Here is a 23295-nt window from a genome sequence, read left to right as displayed (position 1 = left end):
GGAAGGATGCACTTCAATTGGAGTATGACAGCGAGAATTCACTAGATTGGTTCCTGGGATGAATGGGTTGTCTTATTATGAGACAATGCAGAAATTTAGCCTATACTCAATGGAGTTTAGAAGAATGAGAGAGAAACATACAAGGTGTTGACAGGGCTGACAATGAGAGGGTGTTACCTTGGCTGGGGAATCTAAAACTTGGGGGTTACAGCTTCAGAATTACTTTGCATCAGTGTTCACTGAGGAGAGGAACATGATGAATGTTGAGATTAGAGATAGAAGTTTGATTAGTCTGGATCACATTGACATAAGTAGGGAAGATGTGTTGGGTAGGCTAGAGGTTATTAAGGTGGACAAATCCCCAGGACCAGATGGGATTTATCCCAGGTTGCTGAGGGGGGCGAAAGAGGAAATAGCTGGGGCCCTGACAGATATCTTTGTGGCATCCTTAAATACAGGTGAGGTACCGGAGAATTGGAAGGTTGCTCATGTTGGCCCCCTGTACAAGAAGGGTAGTAGGGATATTCCGGGTAACTACAGACAAGTGAGCCTGACGTCAGTGGTGGGAGAAGGTACTGAGGGATAGGATCTATTTATATTTGGAAAAGAATGGGCTTATCAGTGATAACCAACATGGGTTTGTGTGGGGGAGATCATGCCTTACCAACTTAATAGAGTTATTCGAGAAAGTGACCAAGTTGATAGATGAAGGAAAGGTTGATGTCGTATACATGGACTTTAGTAAGGCATTTGATAAGGTTCCCCATGGTAGACTAATGGAGAAAGTGAAGTCACATGGTGTGCAGGGTGTTCTAGCTAGGTGGATAAGGAACTGGTTGAGCAACAGGAGACAGAGAGTAATAGTTGAAGGGGGTTTCTCAAGATGGAGAAAGGTGACTAGTGGTGTTCCACAGGGGTCAGTGTTGGGGCCACTGTTGCTTGTAATATACATAACTGATCTGGGATAGGGTACTGTTGGTATGATCAGCAAGTTTGCAGATGACACGAAGATTGGTGGAGGAGCAGAAAGCATAAGGAACTGTCAGAGAATACAGGAAGATATAGATAGAGTGGAGAGTTGGGCGGAAAAGTGGCAGATGGTTTTCAATCCAGACAAATGTGAGGTGATGCATTTAGGCAAGACTAATTCTAGAGTGAACTATACAATGAACGGAAGAGCCTTAGGAAAAGTTGATGGGCAGAGAGATCTGGGAGTGCAGGTCCATTGTACCTGAAGGTTGCTGCACAGGTGGATAGAGTGGTCAAGAAGGCATATAGTATGCTTATCTTCATTGGACGGGGTATTGTACAAGACATTGGTTCAGCTGCAGTTCTGGTCACCACATTACCAAAAGGATGTTGGATGCTTTGGAGAGGGTGCAGAGAAGGTTTACGAGGATGTTGCCTGGCATGGAAGGTACTAGCTATGAAGAGAGGTTGAGTAGGTTAGGTTTATTTTCATTAGAAAAAAGGAGATTGAGGGGAGACCTGATTGAGGTTTACAAAATCATGAAGGGTATAGACAGGGTGGATAGAGACAAGCTTTTTCCCAGGGTGAAGGACTCAATAATGAGAGGTCACGCTTTCAAGGTGAGAGGTAGAAGGTTTAAGGGGGATACACGCGGCAAGTACTTCACACAGAGGATGGTGGGTGTTTGGAATGCCTTGCTGGCAGAGGTAGTGGAGGCAGGCACAGTAGATTCATTTAAGATGCATCTGGACAGGTGCATGGGTAGGTGGGGAGCAGAGGGATACAGATGCTTAGGAATTGACCGACAGGTTTAGACAGTACATTTGGATCAGCTCAGGCTTGGAGGGCCAAAGGGCCTGTTCCTGGGCTGTAAATTTTCTTTATTCTTTGTTCTTTAATAAGAGGCTGATCTAGTAGAATTGAGGTGAGGAGGCATTTTTCAGTCAGAAGGTTGTAAATCTTTGGACTTCTCTAACACAGAAGACTGTGGATGTTCCATCACTCACTGAATATATTTAGCTCTGCGATAGACAAAGTTTTGGCTTCTGAGGAAATTCAAGGGTACGTGTTGTAAGTGGGCAGCTGGATGTGAGGCCAATGATCAACCATAATTTTACCGAATGGCGAAACAGGCTTGAAGGAGTCCACAGTCTAGCCCTGCTCTGATTTCTTAGATTGTTAGAAACTGTCATCCAGCAATTGTTTCAACATTTACCCTGGTAAAACATTTGTATTACTGAAAATCTCCATTAGAACTTATTTCCGTTCCAATTTAAAAGCCTCATACTTTTCTGCAGATTTAAACTTTCATGCCTGGTTTCCTCCTCTGGAATCCTTCCCTTTGGCACCATGACTCAGTGGTTAGCACCACTGCCTCACAGCACCAGTGACCTGGGTTTGACTCCACCTTTGGGTAATTGTCTGTGTGGAGTTTGCACATTGTCCCAGTGACTGTATGGGTTTCCTCTGCGTGCTCCAGTTTCCTCCCACAGTCCAAAGTGCAGGTTAGGTAGATTGGTCAGGGTAAAGTGTCCAGAGCAAGTTAGGTGGATTAGCCATGGGAAATGCAGAGTTATGGGGTTAGCTGTGGGAAATGCAGGGTTATAGGGTTAGCCATGGGAAATGCAGGGTTATAAGTTTAGAGTAGAGCGGTCTGTTTGTACTCCTTCCACATTGTCGGGATTCTACGATCTATAAGTCTGAATATCTTTTCCACAGGAAATGCTAAGAATGAATATGTTTTATAATATAAATTCAACTCAATTCTTTGCCATAAATGTCTTGTTTATATAATGCTTACATAAAAATGAGTAGGATAATGTAATTTGTTTTAGATGCATTTAGATTTTAGCAGTGTACTTGAATGCTAAATCAGCATCAAGGAGTTTTAGGGACACTGACATAGATTACCAGTAATGACAATCTTACCAGGCTATTAGGATTTGTTTTCTTTGTTTCAACTTTCTTTTCTGAAGTTATCTTCTTCACAGATTGCTGAGCCTCTTTCAACCTGAAATAAGGTCAGAAGAAACTAATCATTTATTTCAAGTTATTGTCTATATTTTCATCAGCTATGGTGGAATGATTCATTCCACTGTTTAAAGTCCCATTGCAAATGCAAACACAATGCTTGTGATTATGATTTTGCTGCAAATAATGAACATTTATCTCCAATGTGAAAGAAAATTTTTTTCAAATGCATTCAGACATGTCATTAAAGGAAATCAGAATTACTTTCAGAATCTCAAACAGCCCTCATAAATGATAAATGCAAAGCTCAACTTTTCATAAGCCATGTTTTTCAACTAAACTTCGGGAAATTTGGAATTAGTAAACAAATATCACATTGGGAGAGAAGATACCTTGATACTTCACCACACATTGTTTCTTGCATTCTCCTCATTCTCTGACATATTCTTGTGCAGTTTTATCATTTTACAACTGATCCAGAATATGTGGCACCCACGAGGATTAAGGCATTACATGCAGAATAGTTACACTCTTAGGCACAAAGTATATGATAGACTATCTAATCCAGCTGTCTGCAATACTCTTAGTGCAATAATATAATAAAGACCCTTGGAATGTTTCACTACAATTGCTGTGTTCTGTTGAACATAACCATCTTTGGCAGCCAAGACTCAGCACAATTTCAATGAATTCAAACCTTCACTCATTTGACACTTCAGAATTAGAAAGGCACTTTGCCAGCAGCAGGATCATATCAGATTGACTAACTGATAACGGAGTCAATTTGGCCAAACTTCTTTCTCATGAAATGGGAATGTTGGCTCTACTCACATTCTAGAAGATTAATTACAGATTACCAGGACCCAGAATAAAAATGATTTTAAATATCAACAATGATTAAGCAGCATTGCAAACTGTAACACATTCACAAAACTGAGTACACAAATAACAGAATGTATAAATTCCAACGACGCAATGCAAGCTGCATGCATGTTAATAACAGAATACATCTTAGTAGCCTCATCACTCATCAATCCACAAATAGTGGAAGATTAAAAGAAAAGTCATGACTGACAGTGACGCCGCTTAAAACTTTGAAATGTCTCCAGAAGATGATATAAGTAATTAAATTAACACAAACAATAATTCCAGTCCTCACTTCCCAATTTGTGAAATGAGTTACAAAGAACTTAGTCAAAGAAGTTTGGTTTAGAAAATTTGCAACAAGGACCTTGTCTCAAAAATGAAATTAGCAAAGCTATTGACTTTGACTCATATTCATGAGGGAATAACATGCACCCGAAAGATGCTCTTGAGATGAATCATTCTTATGGTTTTATTTGTAAAAAAACTTCGAAGAATGTTTATGAACTTCTTGAAGGCTCAAAGAGCACAACAGCGGCAGGTTCATCAGTATGACAACACCCAGATTCTGTAACTTACAAGACTAAATATTTTTATGGTCAAAATAAATTAAGCACAAAGTGGTCTAAATTGAGGTAAAGTTCAAAGGAAAAGGCCTGAATTTTCACTCGGTTTGGGAGCATAGAGTCAGAACATTTTTGCATATGCAACTCAGGAGAAAGCAGCCTGGAAGTTGGGGTTTTCATTCCAGTGTAGCAGGTTTCAGCCCTCATTCATGCAACGCATGCCACCTCTCATAACCTGTACCAGGCCAACACATCGCTTGTCCATAATCCATGACCCTTATATCATCCAGGTGAACCTATTCTCCTCAACCCATCCCAAAGAGCCCCTCGTTATCCTCCAATCTGTTTTCCAAACTCATGGTCCTTTATACCCCTATGCCAAGTTCTCCCCTTCTCTACCTGTATGGGCCTTTATAACCCAACATGCTACCATGTGCCAACTCATGTCAACCCATTCTCCCCACCCACCACCATTTGGCCTCTACACCTATAATACAAACCATAAAAGATGAAATAAAATGAATTTCCAAATGTTTATTGCAGACTTCACCATATTGAAAAAAATCATACTTTTGAATATACCTTTATATTCCTTCCTTATAACAAACATTTCATTCAAGCATGCAAACTCTGACAATAACAAATATTTGTTTCATTGTCCCATTTCAACGAGTCTATAACCATTTGTAGCTGTCAATCAAACTGTGACATTGAAGGCATCCTTCTGTGACAATGGAAGAATATGAAGTCAGTCATGCAGTACCAGTCTAGTAATGGTACTTATATCAACAGACAAAGTGAAATAGCAAGGAGTGACTTTTAAAATTAAAAACTTGCTTTGAAGAGTTAAAGTGTTGAACATTTAAAAACCGTAACAGCTGTTTGTCAGCTGCTTTTGATGGTTCCGTTTGACACTTTAACTGTTCCTATTGACAATTCCTCTTAACAATTTCGAAAGTTCATCTTGACAGATGCTCTATGACTCCACTTGCCAGGTCCTTCTGACACTTTTGACAGTGCCTCATGACAGCTCTTCATGGCACTTCTAATAGTTTGTCATGACAGGTCATTTTGGCTGTTGCTTTTGACAGTTCTATAATGCATTTTTTTACGCATATTCAAGGCTACTTTTAAAAATTCCAACTTGCATTTTTCCACTCGCCAGGTGTTGCAGGGCCATGTCTAAAGTAGTATCAATGCTCTGCAAATGGGTACCTTAGTTATCCAAATAAATTAAAACTTTATCATCCAGCATCTCTGCGGATTTACAAATTGTAGATGATCTGCACATCTGGCTTTCCTCCCTCACCATAACTTACCAAAAGTATCTCCTTGTACCTTTCATGACCCAGTACTTCAAAGTCCAGATTGGTGAAGCACAAATCTTGGGGAATTTGGGAAGAATTTGGCATAGTTAAGGGAGAGATGTTACTCTGATCTTTTGCACGAAGCATTCTGAATAGTGGAGTGAGATCTGACCTAAGCAGCAGCGGCTGATAACTCCTTAATCACCTCCAACATCTCTCTTCCCATGGCACCTTTCCACACATTTGCCTTTCTATCGCTGTCTTAATTTTCTTGAGGAGATACAGATGATCATTCTGTCACTCTCAATGGCATCTTCTCAAGACCTGTTTTGTGTTTATTTACATTAATAATAATCATAATCTTATTTTGACTTGCAGTACCATCTCTTGTTCATCAATCTCTCCTGCCATCCATAACGTAACAGACCTTCCTTTTTGTTCTCTTCACTCTTTTTCTTACTTCTACACTTGCTTGAAAGCTGTTACATCTCTAGCTCTGTTCTGACAAAAGTTCAATGGCTTTTAATTTTAACTGCTTCTCTCACCGCACCCATTACCTTATGTACTGAGTGCTTCACATCTTTTGCTAGTTCAGGTTTCCAGCATCCGCTGTGTTTTACTGTGTGCAATGAAATGCTTGATGGAATGGGAGACCTGCTAGAAAGCTTGCATGCAATGTCATGGAGCATGGAGGGGTTCAGCACCAACTTGGCATGGGACAGTGCAAAGAGACTAGAGTTCATTGCTTTTGAGACACAGTTTCAGTTTCCATTATACCCACCGAGAACTCAATTTGACTTGCATTGACTTTAGTATCAAACTCAGCTTGTTATTTAAGTTCCAACTGCTGCTATCAAACCTGGGAACAGTGATGTTGAAAAGGTGTACAGCAATCCAATAAGCTGCCCTCCAACAGATGACTAGGCCTGTTAGGTCCCCATTCAAGGTGGTGACGAATACTCTATGGGACATGAACCTACTGTACACTCTCAGCTGGACAACATTCACACTCACATTCGTTCCCTCATTGTTACCTGTCAACTCGCGACCTCAGGCAGGTGCAACCCATGTTGAGATGGCACACTAAGAAATTGGCAGTTCTAGGCCAAGCATTCCTCAAGGTTGTCCTCCAAAACCATTTGCAGATCAAGAGACAATTTCAGCTGGTGCAAGAAATGCGCTAATGGTGACGATGGTACCAAACATGCTGATAGATGGCATGATCTGTCTATTGTGCATGTACTATCACCCTCATCAATATGGCATCTGAAATAGCTTCCTCCAGAAGAGTGCATGGGCACTGTGGACACCTATTTGGTACACCTGGAATACGAAAGCACCACCCCCAAGAAGTGGATCAAGGGAATATTTAAACATTCATATTGCAAGTTTCAGCAATTTTATTAAGTAGGTCAGCAAATCCCACCTTCTTCCAATGCATACATTGGAATGATTTACCATTACTGGTTCCAATATCACTTGAACGCATTTGTTCTCCAGTTTAAATTTCCAAAGTTGATTCAAAAGTGAAAACAGATGTAAATGTCCAGATTAAAACTGACTATGTTTGACAGGTGAAAGTATATTTTTTTATCAGTCAGGGGCACGAAACTTAGCAGCCAGCATTTCATTGAGCTGTGGAAATGCAATGTTCACCTTGTGTTCAGCCTCCATTTTGGATTTCTCAATGGAGTTACCAGTAACTGGGTTCCCCATACAGTCTGGTGCCCTCTGCAGAGGTGCCATGTCATTAGCAAACAGAGTAAGCAGAGAGACATTTTTCAACAAATCAGGCTGAAGAAGCCTCAACAGACTAGGCAGATGGAAAAGCAGCAAGTAAAATAAGATGAAGTACAAATTGCCATTAAATTATTGCACACAGAGCAAATATGTTTGGTGGAAGGTCATTGACCCAAACGATTATTTCCAATTCTCACGGGTGTTGCCTGAGCTGCACAAAACTTCCAGCTTTTTTTGCTTTTATTTCAGATTTCCAGCATCTACAATATTTTGCTTTTGTAAACGTAATATATATTGAGACAAATTGATGGGAATGAGGAAGAGGTAAAATAAAATATAAAACAATTTAGTTTATTTTCTTTTAAATCTGCAACATTAATTGTCTTTTGAAAGGATGGAACTTCACACATGGAAGAATTTTTTTTCAGGTCCAGAAATGTTGCTCATAGTTTTTAAACATGCAAGTGATAACTACTTAAATTACTCAAAGTTGCAGCAGCACAAAACCTTATATTTGTTTCATTAAAGATAGGGGGTACTTCACACAATGATAATGATTTCTACATGGAGACCATTGACAAAGACTGCAGCAGCACAATCTATAGAGGGGCATTGTGTATTGACAACATATATATTTCCACATTTGTGCAGATATACTCCAGACTGTCACTTCCACTGTGTAATAACAGAAAATACCTCACCACTATTAATAGAGTGAAATCTGGTCCACTATCTTTAAAAATCTCCAAACCGAATATATGATAAATCCACATTTGTAGAATTCCCATTTGTCTATTACAAATTACTTCATTTCTCCTTGTAAAGAAAAACACCACTTGCTTAATCCAGGGAACATAGTCGGTGGTGTGGACTAAGGTTTGGAAACTCCTAAGTTTGTAAATGGGGTTTTGCAGAAATGCAACTCCCCAAGTCTCCCCCAAATACCATGGCTGAGAGTATTGTTGAGATTCCACGTGATTGTTAGCTAGCACCATGATCTCAACAGAGTATCAGGTTGCAGTCGAATTGCTATGTTGGAAGAATCCTAAATATCCGTGATAGAACTAGAAAGCTAGGATCCATCATTAGGTCGGGGTTGCTTGGTTAATCATTGACAGCACTCCCAGTACTGTAAAACTACCTTATTCAGAATTCTGAATCACCAGACACACACAAAGCACTACAATGTCACAATGATCGTAAAGGAACCCCAAACATAATATTAACTAAATTAAATATATTGGGTCAGGTTTTCTGGTGAGTGGTAACCTCACACAGACCCTTCACGTTGGCCCTTTTTTTTTAAAAGAGGAGATTCTGAGAGGTGATTCCACTCAGGTCTCCCACAGAAATACAGAGACAGGCTACCATTCTGACAGTTCTTTTGTAGCACAGAGCTGTCAGAGAAAGGCAAATCATGCCCCCTTTTTGCAGCAGTCAGCTGTTGAATTTTGAATTTAAAGGTCTTGACAGCCACTTTTACAGCTGTTGCCATGTATAAGGCTTTTTAAAAAAACTCATTTACAGTTTGTGGGCATCACTGGCTAGTCTAGCATTTATTGTCCATCCCTAATTGCTCAGAGAGGAGTTAAGAGTCAACCACATTGCTGTGGGTCTGGAGTCACATGTAGGCCAGACCAGGTAAGGACAGCAGTTTTCTCTGTAAAGGACATTAGTGAACGAGATAGGTTTATCCAACAGTCGACAATGATTTCATAGCCATCACTAGATTTGTAATTCCAGATATTTTTATTGAATTAAAATTCCACCCGGGTCCCAAGAACCCGGGTCCCAAGAACATTGCTAGGTCTCTGGGCAATGATACCATGAGTCCTTCTCCTCCACAAGTTAGGTGTAATGTTAGGGTACTGGAAGATAGGATGCCAGATTGTTAGGAGTGGAGGATGCCAGGAGAGTAGATGCTGGTTGGGGACGGTAGTATGTCAAATTGGTATGGTATCAGATTGGTATGGTATCAAATTGGCTGGTGCCAGGGTAGTAGGGTGCCAATTCCAACCTATGTTGGAATAATCACTGTCTGGCCAAGGGATGATCTGGGCTGACAAGATTATTCTTTTAGGTGAAAGTAAGGACTGCAGGTGCTGGAGATTAGAGTTGAAGAATGTGGTGCTGGAAAAGCACAGCAGGTCAGGCAGCTTCCGAGGAGCAGGAGAATCAACGTTTTGAGCAAAAGCCCTTCATCAGGAAGGTTATTCTTTTCTGTATTGTTTAGATCTGCTGTTCATAGAAATTGGAGGAAATCAGGCAGGCAATTAATAACTTAATGATATAGCTTATCTAAACTATTCTTCTGTTAATGGTTCCAAAAAGGGCAGGCTCCTTTAGATGGAGCATGAACTCCCTTCCAAATTGTACACTCAATAAACCCAAGCGGAAAAATTGGAAAATCTACCTTCAAATGTGTAATGGATACTGCAACATATTTGAGTTACATAGTTTTCATATACTGATTTTTGCTTTGTTTAACACAGAAAAAAATTTCAGGCTAGAACTCAGAAGATATTTAACAGAACCTATTTAATGCAGATGATGTACTGTTTGCCAATTCATGCTAAATTTAGCAACTTAGGAGAAAAATGTCAGACTTCAACAGTGAACATTTAATATAAAACACAGTGGTTGGAAATGATGAAGATGAATTTCTGCTGTCACTATAACAGCAGTTCAAACCATTAACGAAATGGAAGGACAAGCTCAAATTGTGTAAAGGTTTTATAGGTTTTATATAAAACTGCTGTGCTTCTAAAGTCCAGATGATGCAACAGGATATTTGAGGTGGTTGAGTTCAGACAAACTGATAGATTTTGCTACTGGGGAAGGGATTGGATTCTTGACAGAATGGTGAGAAGAACTGAAATTTAGAATGCATCTTCAAGTGGATTTTTCTAAAACTAAGGAGATCTTGGCTGGGATTGAATTGAGTTTGACAATTGCCTATATAGCACATTCTTAGTGATTCGGCACTCTCTTTAAGTGCATTAAGGACTGAAAGCTACAAAAGTCAAGATTGCCATTGTCTGCTAACATCAAACGTATACAGCAAAAATATATCCTTATCCAACTGATAGCTAAAGTTGAGATAAAATCAGAAGTCAAAGTATGAATGCAATGATTGCACAAGTGGAGTCTGAGAATTTTCTGCCCTACAGGAGAAAATATGAAACAGAAATAAACAGAATTTCCAACATGGAAAGTAGTCATTTCAACCTGTTCTGTTATTTAACTTTGCATCTGAATTCAGTTAAATGAGTGTGAAATGAAAAGCGAAATCTGTGTATTTATTGCATTCACCAAAACATTCCACTCAAATGCAAAGGATAAGCTTTGTTAATATAAGGTTAACATCTCTTCTTGTGACTTCCAGTAGGATGGGATATGTGGGTAACTCTTTTGATTTTGCTTTAAATATTTTTCTTAAAGCAATAAGTTTATCACCACACACATATATAATAATTTACCAAATAGCAAGCCCACTGGAGATAGCCTTCTCTGCTGCTATTGACTGCATGTGTTAAGCAGATACTGAGGCTAACAGAGGCATAGAATCATACAGCACAGAAACCGACCCTTTGGTTTAACCAGTCCGTGCTGAACATCATCCCAAACTGAACTAGTCCCACCTGCCTGCTCATCGCCCATATCCCTCCAAACCTTTCCCATTCATGTACTTATCCAAATGTCTTTTAAACGTTGTAATTGTACCCACATCCACCATTTCCTCAGAAAGTTCATTCCACACACAAACCCTCTGTGTAAAAGATTTGCCTCTCATGTCTTTTTAAAATCTCTCTCCTCTCACCTTAAAAATGTGCCCCCTAGACTTGAAATCCCCCATCCCTTAGAAAACCTTCTTCACTATCTACTAAACCACCAACTTTGGTGTTGTCCGCAAACTTACTAACCATGCCTTCTATAGTCTTATCCAAATCATTTATATAAATGAGAAACAAAAGAGGATCCAGAACCAATCCCTATGGAACATTGCGGTGACAGGCCTCCAGTCCGAGAATCAACTCTCCACCACTATTCTCCTGCCATTAAGCCAATGCTAATATAATATTCAATTAGCAGATGCAATTGCACCTTTTACTCATCTTATTAGCAGAGAAACAAACATATCCAGGCAGTCTTGGACAATCTTTACTGTAAGCATTCAGGCATGAGTAATATGTCTTTCATAATGGTGTAAAGACTACAAAATAAACCCATAAAGCCATTGGCAAGTTAAAATTGTGGCTTTGCACCTAATTTGAGATATAGAGAACCAAGGGAGAAAGTGAGGAATGCAGATGCTGGAGATCAGAGCTAAAAAATGTGTTGCTGGAAAAGCGCAGCAGATCGGGCAGCATCCAAGGAGCAGGAGAATCGACGTTTCGGACATAAGCCCTTCTTCAGGAAGCTGCTCTTGGTAGAGAGTACCAAGACAAATAGGCTAAATAACCCTAGTTAGCTCCGTGGTCCTGTGATACTCCTGTTCAGGAATGGGCTCTCTGCAGTCAAAACTAACTTTAAACCTGAAGTAAATTAATTTGTCACTCCTGCAACAGCTGTTGTAAGCTATTATTTCTAGCTGTTAAGTCAGAGACTTTTGATAAATGAACTAGTCACTTTGAGCTTCTCGCCAACCAATGGAAGAATCTGGAGAAAGATGACTGAGCACCATGCTGATCAGTACAAGAGTCAGAACTATAATCTCAACAACAGAACCTGAGAACAGAGACTACTAATCTGTTTTTTGAGTCTTTCCCCTCTGTTATGACCTATTTAACCTGGTCTGACTATCTGTGTTGGTCATGTTAACGATTAAAGCGTTAAATAGTAGTGTTATATGCCGCTGGTTTATAAGTGTTTACCTGGAGCTAAAGTCTACTTTCTTGTAATGCATAGTAATTCTTGTCCAGTGCAGAAACTTGGTGCGTGTTTTCTATCAATCTTCGAGTACCTTACTAGCAGAAAAATGCTACTATATTTCAGATTGGTGTTAAAACCCGCATCATACTTCAGTTTTTTGAAGATCCAAGATTAACTGTTTATGTTAAATTAACAAATCTAAATTCAAATTGCAGACATTGTGTGATATAGCCTTTTATTTAATACTGTAGCTGTTGTTTATATTTATGAGACATTTAACTGTGTTTTGCTTTACTCCACGGCTGTTCAGTCTCTGAGCACTGAATGACTTTTAGAATGTGAGTGTTAATTCAACTGGTTGGTGCAATCCATCTTTATTGAAGGCAGGTGTGGGGCTCGAATCTGTTGAACAAGCAGTATGACCAAGGTACTTAAAAAATATTATATGAAAATGTGCTCTGAATTCAATTTAAGGTGATTAATGATAGTATTCCGGTGCACTTATGAGTAATGGCGAACTAAATACAAGTCCAGGTTTACTAAAATTATCCACTTAATCTTGTTATTTGATCTTACTTGTTAGTCAAGTGTTAAATTGAGCACGCAGTACATGGAACCGACAGATCAAAAGAATCACGAGGCAGTCAGAAAATAATTAGGGCTATAGAGTAAGGAGTTCCATGTGGCAATATAGCTTACTTGTATAATATCTTTTTAACTTACAAATAGAGAACACATCACTGAAAACTAACCTGGATCTACTCAGAAGCGCATTTGTTCTTTATATGCATTCTTACAATCGTCTAATAGAATCAGACCAATGTATTAGAATTCACTACAAATGCTGACTATTAATGCATATCTTCAATATCAACTTCAGATAGGTGCACGTTTGCATTTAAATCTGAATATATTGACATTGAGCTAAATCTTCCCTCTATAAACTGGCTCAAAATGCCATGTAAACATTGTGAATGTGATAAATGCAAGATATTGCATTTTGGTAAAACGAACAAGGGCAGGACTTATACAATTAGTGGTAGGGTCCTGGGTAGTATTGTCAAACAGAGAGACCTAGGGGTTCAGGAATACAGTTCTTTGAAAGTTTCATCACAGGTAGTCAGGGTGGTTAAGAAGGTATTTAGCATGCTTGCCTTCATTGTTCAGAGCATTGAGTATTGGAGTTGGATGACATGTTGAGATTGTACAGGACGTGGGTGAGGCTACTTTTGAAGTACTATGTGCAGCTCTGGTGTTCCTGCTATAAGAAGAATATTAATAAAATGCAGAGGATTCAGAAAAGATTTACCAGGATGGTGCTGGAATTGAGGGTTTGAGTTAGAAGGAGAGGCTATATAGGCTGGGACTTTTTCACTGGAGTTTAGGAGGTTGAGGGGTGACCTTATAGATGTTTATATAATCGTAAGGGGCACAGATGAGGTGAATAACAAAGCTTTTTTTCCCCTAGAGTGGTGAAGTTTAAAACTAGGAGACATATTTTTAAGGCGAGAGGAGAAAGGTTTAAAAGGGACCTGAGGGACAGCTTTTTCACACAGAGAGTGGTTCGCGTATGGAATGAACTGCCAGAGGAAGTGGTAGATACAGGTACAGTTATAACATTTAAAAGACAGGTATATGAAAGGAAACGTTTAGAGGCATATGGGCCAAATACAGGCAGGTGGTGCTAGTTTAGTATGGGAAACTTGATTGGTATGGACAAAATTGGACTGAAGGATCTATTTCCATGCTGTGTGACTCCATGACTTGTTTACCAGGTATGAGTCAACATCACTACAGAAATGTAGGGCTTGCCCACTTCAGTCTATATATACCTTATTAATAATGTGTGTGCAAACTCTTAATCCCTAGCTTATTACAGGAAGGATGCTCCTTTGGATGGGGGTGGTGGATGCTGGAAGCATATAAATCCACTTACAGAGGGTCACCCAATAAAGCAGCTATTACAGAAATATGAAATTTGATATGATGTATGGTCAAGTATTGTAGGTGAAGCCTGATGGATGGATCAAAGCACCCTGCAGGGGCAAGCCAGGGGTCCAGTGATACCTCATATCATATCTCCCTCTGCTCACTGTAATTTCTGGAGGGCTTAGGGCTTCCCCTATTGGCCATTCCATGGAGTTCCTCCCTCTAAAAAACTGACCCAGGAGCTGTGAGCACATTTTGTTGACCAATGAACCTTCTCGAGCTGCCCTCTGACAATGGGACTGTTGATGTCCCAGTGCTGGATGGCGTCTGAACGGGAACCTGTTCACCGACCTCTGGATTATACCCTGGGATCAGTGGTTCCCTGAGCACATTTCACTGTGATGGCAGGACTGGGAGTCTGCAATAAAATTCCTGCCCATCAGACCTTCCATCAGAGCTGGGAAATAGTTAGAGATGTAATAGGCTTGAATTAAGTGAAAGAGAGAGGATGGAAAAATCAAGAAAAGGACAGTTTGTGACAGGATGGAAAGCAGGAAAGTTAAATGATTGGAGCATTGATGGTGCAAGTTCAAAGTGAGTGTAGCAATTTGAGGAGAAAAGCTATGTCTGAAAGAGACGTGAATGTCAAAATCATGAGCAATTTTTATCCAAAAGCAAAAAGTAAATCAAAATGCTATAGTGAGAAAACCACAACCAACAAAGGTGAAGCCATCAAGCCAGGGATAAACCCTAGTTCAATGGAGAGCATAGAAAAGGGCATGCCAGGAGCAGCACCAGGCGTATCTAAAAATGAGGTGTCAACCTGGTGAAGCTACCAAACAGCATAAGCAGCAAATGATAGACAGAACTAAGTGATCCCACAATCAGTGGATCAGATCTAAGCTCTGTCATCCTGCTACATCCGGTCGAGAATGGTGATCGTTAATTAAACAACTCACTCAAGGTGAAGGCTCCACAAATATCCCCATCTTCAATGATGGAACAGCCCAGCACATCAGTGCAAACAATAAGACTGAAGCACTTGCAGTGAGCTTCAGTCAGACGTGCTAAGTGAATGATCCATCTTGGCCTCCTCCAGGGGTCCCCAACATCTCAGCCAATTTGAGTCACTACATATAATATCAAGAAACAGTTGGAGGCACTGGATACTGCAAAGGCTACGGGCCCTGACAACATTCCAGCAATAGTACTGTAGACATGTGCTCCAGAACCTGTTGCTCTCCTAGCCAAGCTGTTCGAGTATAGCTACAACATTGGCATATACCTGACTAGGTGGAAAATTGCCCATATATGTCCTGTACACAAAATGAGGACAAATCCAACCTGGCCAGTTACAACTCCATCAGTTTACTCTCAATCATTAGTAAAGGGATGTTAGATGTCAGCTATAGTGCTATCAAGCAGCACCTGCTCAGCAATAATCTGCTCAGTGATGCCCAGTTGGGACTCTGCCAGGGCCATTCAGCTCCTGACCTCATTACTGCCTTGGTTCAAACATGGACAAAAGGGCTGAATTCCAGAGGTGATGTGAGAGTGATATTCTTTGACATCAAGACCATATTCGACCAAATATGGCATCAAGAAATCCTCGCAAAACTGGATTCAATGGGTATCAGGGGACAAACTCTCTGCAGGAGTCATACCTGCCACACAGAAAGATGGTCGTGGTTGATGGAGGTCAGACATCTCAGCTCCATAAGATCCCTGCAGATGTTCCTCAGGGCCGTGTCCTAGGCCCAACCATCTTCAGCTGCTTCATCAATGACCTTCCCTCCATCACAATGTCAGAAGTGAGAATGTTTGCCGATGATTGCATGATATTCAGCAATGTTCGTGACTCCTCCAATAGTGAAGCAGTCCATGTTTAAAAGCAACAGGTTCTAGAGTATGTCGAGGCTTGGGCTGACAAGTGGCAAGTAACATTCGCAACACACAAATGCCAGTCAATGACCATCTCCAGTAGGAGACAATTTAACCATGACCCTTGACATTCAATGGTGCTTAGACAGCACTTTCCAATCACCTGACCACTTCCATCTATAAGGACAAGGGCAGCAGACACATGGGAACACCACCATCCATAAGTTCCCCTTCAAGCCATTCACCATCCTAAGGTGGAAGTATATCACTGTGCCCTACTGTCACTGGTTCAAAATCCTGGAATTCCCTCCCTTAGGGTACAGTGGTTCAACATACAACACATGGACAGCAGCAGTTCAAGGAGGCAGCTCACCACCACCTTCTTAAGGGCAACTAGGGATGGGCAATAAATGCTGGCCAGCCAGTGATGCCACATCCCACGAATTAATGAATTAAAAAAGAACAAATTGTTTCAGAAGTTACAATCTAAAATTATTGAACTCATGTTGAGTTTGGAAGGTTGTGATTAGAAAATGAAGTGCATCTTGTTTCTTGGTTTTACATTTAGATCCCACTGCAACAGTGAACGCTGAGGACAGAACAATCAGAGAAAGAACAATCTAGAGAATTAAAGAGACAAGCAACAGGAAGTTCATGGTCACATCATGGGGTGGCACCATGGTTAGCACTGCTGCCTCACAGCGCCAGAGACCCGGGTTCAATTCCCGACTTGGGCAACTGTCTGTGTGGAGTTTGCACATTCTCCTCGTGTCTGTGTGGGTTTCCTCCGGGTGCTTCGGTTTCCTCTCACAGTCCAAAAATGTGCAGGTCAGGTGAATTGACCATGCTAAATTGCCCGTAGTGTTAGGTTAGGGGTAAATGTCGGGGTATGGGTGGGTTGCGCTTCGGCGGGTCAGTGTGGACTTGTTGGGCCGAAGGGCCTGTTTCCACACTGTAATGTAATGTAATCTAATCTAAAAAAAAATCTAATGTAAATCTAAATGTAAGGAAATGGGTCTGGGTGGGTTGCTCTTCGGAGGATCGGTGTGGACTTGTTGGGCCGAAGGACCTGTTTCCACACTAAGTAATCTAATCTAATCTGTGAACCAAATGGAGGTGTTCTGAGGAATGACCAGCTAATGCACAGCACATTCATTGTGAACAGTGAACATAATGTACTAAACTGAAAGACATACAAGTAAACCATTATTTCAACTGAAAGGAGATGTGTAAGTATTTGAAAACAAATCATATCCAACTCAAACATTAACTCTTTCTCTCTCCACAGATGAGTTCAGACCTGCTGAGAGTTTTTCCCAGTACTTCTGTTTTTATTTCAGATTTTCAGTTTCCGCATTCTTTTGTTTTTATTATGTAATTATTTGACTTGTTTTCACATGCATTCCAGGTGCCCTGCGGAAGGTGCCACACAGTTTGGATCTCCGGCTTACAGGAATTTCCAGTGCAACAGGTCATGGCAGTTAAAGGAGTGAGAGAAAGTTTAACAAACAGTAAGCGTAGTTTGTTTGCTGGGCATAGTAAATCCTAACCAATTATGTATATAATCAATTCTTTTCAGCTACAGTGCAGTCCACTCACCTGAGCTGCCCTTTTAAATTTTGTACTTTAGTTTGGTACAATTAATGATCCATTAACTAATCATCCATCATACATTACCCATGTAGCAAATGTTTCTGAATGTGTTAAAAGCTGAGTCATAAAGGTGAAAATAACCTGATGTGCTACTTTCCTTCAATAGTACACATTGTTCTACCCAGGATTTCCCCAGTGAGTTCCATGCTGGTCACCTGATATATGCTTGCTTTGTTTGTGAATGAATAATGAACTGTACAGCATTTTGCAGATTATTCAACATTACAGCAAGTGACTTAAACAGTTTTTTTCCTGTGTATCAATATTTATATTGATTTCTAGATGCTGGTGTTGGACTGGGGTGTAAAAAGTTAAAATCACACAACACCAGGTTATAGTCCAACAGGTTTATTTGGAAGCACTAGCCACCTGATGAAGGAGCAGTACTCAGAAAGCTAGTGCTTCCAAATAAACCTGTTGGATTATAACCTGGTGTTGTGTGATTTTTAACTTTAAACATTTATATTGGTTAACAACAATCAAAATGTATTTCAGATAAACAACAATTCAAATAAACAACATAGGTTTTGTTGAAAGACAAGTTGCTAAGACAAGTTCATGGTACTTATCCACATAGAGTGCGATGACCTGAAACTAAAAGCAAAAGCAGAAAACCAACTGATAATTGGAGATCCCATCACCAGGAAACAACTTCAAACAACCACCAAAGCCACCAGCTGCCAAGAAATAGAATTTCACTTTGTAAATGACTGATATTTCTAATATGCTCTAAGGTAAGTAAGTCAAATGTGAAGATCGTGGAGCACATTCAACCCAATCAAATGTGTTAAAAATGTCTCCAATAGTAGAGGAGGACCCTAAATGAGGAAGGATGAGCACTGGGGGGGGGTTATTAATTGTTCAATAAGTTTAATTTTGAATACATTTTGAGGCCTTCCAGATACAACTTCTGCTGTTAATCACTTTCAACCCAGGTCCTACACCTGTGATTAACTGGTGTTAGTATCCTTGAGTAAATTTCTGGGCAAGGTCAAGGCAGCCAGCCCAAGCCTCCAACAGTGGGGTCAGTGGCTTCCACAGAAGGATCTGGGCAGTATGTCTCTGCACATCAGAGGTTTACGTTTTGCGTGTAAATACCCCATATGTGCTCACTTCAAAAGTATCTCTGGATCCCCACTTGCAATTGTGGCTAATATCTCAAAGTTTGTTGTTAACACTAGCAGGGGATCCGGCAGTGAGGAGAGACTTCACATTTATGCATTATTTTCATTTATTTATTAATTCTTAAATTTCTCACAATTCAAACCACCCATTTCTGCTTGCTTGTTTGAAAATCAGTAACATTTTTATACTTTTAGACTCTTAACACTATAATGTAGCATTAGACTGTGGTTGAAATCAAAACCAGGCTAAAACAAAATCTTTATCTAGGTCATCTGACAGTGTACGAGTCCAAAATAAAACCTCAAAATAAAACTTTATTCTCTTGTGTCTTTAATTAATGAAGTATCTTTTCTGATATGAATTGCTTCCAGAGAAAATGAAAATGAAGACCAATGAATAATATAAATAAATGCTTGTTGTAAAAGAAAGTACAATTAAGTCAGTAAGCTTTAACCACAAAATAGAAGCAATGAAAGTTTCAACATCTTTAATAAATTATTCCTTCTGGTACACTCACACTCCACAATGCTGGAAATCCAATGTTGCTTCTCACAATACTAAAATGTGTGTGAAGTCCTAAAATGAACGTGGGATGATGTAAAATTAAGCTTTCTCATCTCAGAAATCTTGCTCTGTTTTATTCCTCAACAAATCATTCCAATGGATTTAAGTGCTCTAAATTAGTAAAATTCTAAGCAAATATTGCTTACACAATTTCTATTGTAAGATTTATTACAATTGCTTGAAATTCCTAAGCTCAATATTTTATGTTTTGTATTTGAAAGGGATAGATCCCTGTAAGTATCTGGGACTGCAAAAAGAGTTTTGTTATTTTCATACTTCAGTTTTTTCCAGAGTGAATATTCAACTGATTTTTCAATCTTTATACTATCCTCTTACAATAAGGAAATATACTTCAGTGACCTACTGAAGGAAATACTTAGGCTTATGGTAACATTTTACATTTAGATGAAGAAAATATATTTAGTATTAGTTATTAGAAAATATTGTACTTTACATGGTGAGTGCTTGGATACTAAGTAACAGGCAAACTATGAATCAGACTGACTAGTTTTATATTAGCAGAGCCTCTAAAAGAAAAGTTACATGCATCAGCACACTTAACTACTAACTACTTCCCTCCAGATTGTAACATGTCTGAAGCAATAATCACCTCAATTGCACAAAATTGGTGTAAAATGGATAGTTTAAGCATTACTAATTGCCAGATTACGGCATTTAGAACACAATTTCTATGTATAAATGTCATTTAAAAGAGGTGTAGGAAAAGGCACTGATAGAGACAATATGAAAGTTATTGGAAACTCTTGTTGAGCTCACATAAAAATAGAAGTGTAACTAGATTTCTTGCCTCCAATTTTGTTTTTAACTTGCAGATACCAAGCTTTTACCCAAAAGACTATCAAATATTAAGCAGGCAACTAAATGCCAATGCCAAGGACTCAGTTGAGTACCTAGCTTTATACAGTGATAAAACATACTGACATACATCATGCACATATCAATGCTATTTCTGATTTTGAAATTCAAATGACACATTTACATAGTTCCAAAGTCCATTATGATCTTTTCACAGTGAGAAGGCAAAAGCAGAAGGGGAAAATGGAACTGTTTTCCAGGATTTCCAAATCAACACCTTATAAGTTTTTTTGTTGCATTAGGCTCAACAAATGAATCAGTCCTATATTAACAGAAACTTGCAAATTAAATATGTAGTATATTTTTCTGATCTAGTCTAAGGCAATAGTCGCAATTTTAAAAAAACTTAATTTTACCAACAATAATATAAACCCATGCCTATTGAATGAAGTTAGTCTAGTGCAATCTCAGATATACATTTTGTGCTACAACTAGGAATCTTCCACTTATGAATTATACTAAGCACTATGTGCACTTATTCATTGATGTTGAAAGTGTAAAAGAAATTTCCCCCTTTATTCATTATGTTGATTAATCATATATGAAACTTGCATTATGATTAATCAAAATGATGAACTAATAATCTTTTCTACACTTTCACATAAATCAATAATGAATATCCAAAATTTATTATAATTGTTGATAAATAATTTGAAGGATTTTACTACATGAGTTTCATGTGAAGTTGCACCAATCATTTAAGGCATGAGATACGGCTTATATTTCAGAATGACTTCTGTGTAGATCTAACACATCCAGGCATTTAAAAACAGGATGTGATTTATAGATAGGTACCATATGTGCCTTATGTTTACAAGCACAACCAATGACCCATTTCTTGAAGAAGAAACACAATATTATCCCTCATAAAATTCAGTTTTAACTGGATGAGACACTTCTCTCCTGATATGTGTAAATTATATTTTTATGCAATAAAAATTAAAGCTATACTTGCTAATGGGTTATCATGTATAAAAGAATAATTTATTTTATATTGCACATTTGGGTTTACTGCATCGATTTATAGGTCTTTAGTGTCACTGCTGAAGTTACTTCAGAACATTTATACACATCCCCTGCTGATGACCATTCTCCCTCTTTTTTCACAACTTACCACATCATGCATTTGATCTACGTGTTAGATAATTGTTGATTGTGCGTTTTTGATATTTCTCCATTTATAAAATGAATTTGGATATGTATGAAAAGAAAACATTTTTGGAATGCAATTAGGCCACCATTTTTGTATTAATATGGAGCCACTGTGTAGTGGTATCAAACTCAATCTGACTCAACAGCATATTGAAATCATCTGTGTTCACACTTTAAAAGTTCCAGGAGTTTACTGAACTCTTTTATGTTTGCATGTTCTTAATATAGAAGAAAGTAATGTGAACTCTCACATATTAGAAATAAGCTATATGTAAGGCAGAACTCTGTATGTATCCAAGCATGTATACACATAGCCTGTTTGCAATGTAACGTAGCAGTTCCCAGGTGGCAATAGAGATTGGTTCTATCGACTGCGAAGTGCACTCAATGATTGTTGACTCTAGTAGTCACAAACTTGGTTAAACAACATTATGAGAGATGAGAGATAATTTGAGATGATGTGGAGGACTGGCCACATTTTAAAAGAGTGGAAAAGAATGAACAGTTCTGTCACATATGTAGATTAAAGAATGATAACATTGGTTTGCTTTGGCCTTCTGCACGTTCGTCAAAATTTGGCTGCTCAATGTTTAATGCAAGATTTCCTTCATAATAAAGTAGAAGTCTAAAATAGGGTAACAGTGAGACATCTCTTCATCAAGAACTAATATCCAGAACTAATATCATTTAGATTGTACGCATGCCATCAATATAGGCTTAGCAACACAACCGCAGGATAAGTTTATAACATGCACAGGCAAAATGGCAAATTATGAAAATCAAACCTTATGATGCTGAAGGTATGTTACCTATTCAATCTGCCGACTTAATAGTTTTCTACACTTTATTGCATCCTGTCCTATTTCCTAAATTATCCCAAAAGTGTGTTATCTGATGTTAATGAACAGCAACAACTGCAAGGATGTATGCTAAAAACAGCAGATAACCAAAATAAAAACAGAGGAAAACACACAAGGATAATTTTGTCAGCTTCAGCAATACCCGTTGTTTTATGCCTGTTAAAAAAAAGTGAAGCACTCAACAAAATTTCATTGCAAAGCCTGTTGTTGATTGTTAAGGCCAATTAAGGTGCTTTTAATGGCCTGCCAGTTGTAAGTTCGGCTGTTTTCAGCTGGTTGGCATGAATATGATCAGGGCATGCTGAGCTTACCTGCTGAGCTGCAGTTACTTTAATGACAGGCTGCCAAGATGCTCAAGTAGCATCAGCATTGATAATGTGAATGCAGAGGGACAAGAGGTGTAGAAATACATAAAAAGGAGGGAACACGATGAGAGCATATTGTACAAACAACAGTTGTGCAGCTCTGGAATTTATTTAACTTCAGCTAAATTGGTATCCTTTGCTACTGAAAAGGCAAATTTCCTGCAAATAAATATAATTAAATTAATTGCCCTGCTCGAATGATTTATTAAAAAGTGATGGGGTTAACGCCAAAAAAAATCTTTTAATCACTGGATAAAGAATTTGATTTAACCTACAAGAAAGTGATTTAACATACAGTTGGTGTGTAAGACTCTAGGGACAAAACATACAATTTACTCTCAGTATAAATCTCTTACCATTATGCCCCTGGTCAGCCATACCAAAGGAAACTCAAGAATTCAGTATGAAAACCACAAAACACACTCCATCAATTGTATTTGCCCTCACCATAACAACAGCGTGTGTGATGGGGAATGACAGCCAGGGCAGGGGAACACAATGTGCACACCACAGGCAGAGTAGAAGTGACTGCAAACCATCATGTTAACACATCTCCAGCAAACAATTTATTTTGCATGGGGTCACAAAGCAATGCTGCCT

General features: G+C 39.0%; 1 protein-coding gene across 1 annotated transcript in view; it reads right to left on the bottom strand.

Moving 5' to 3' along the window:
* LOC122553728 (formin) overlaps positions 1 to 23295 on the bottom strand; it is a 341853-nt gene that overhangs the window by 15445 nt on the left and 303113 nt on the right. The window contains exon 16 of the mRNA XM_043697991.2: positions 2900 to 2981. Coding sequence (XP_043553926.2) covers positions 2900 to 2981 — 82 coding nt within the window. The remainder of the gene's footprint in view (positions 1 to 2899; positions 2982 to 23295) is intronic.

The sequence above is a fragment of the Chiloscyllium plagiosum genome, unplaced genomic scaffold, assembly GCF_037043375.1.
Source record: "Chiloscyllium plagiosum isolate Xiang-an unplaced genomic scaffold, Cpla_swu_hap1 HiC_scaffold_8, whole genome shotgun sequence".
Taxonomy (NCBI): domain Eukaryota; kingdom Metazoa; phylum Chordata; class Chondrichthyes; order Orectolobiformes; family Hemiscylliidae; genus Chiloscyllium; species Chiloscyllium plagiosum.
This window is presented reverse-complemented; position numbering and strand designations above follow the sequence as displayed.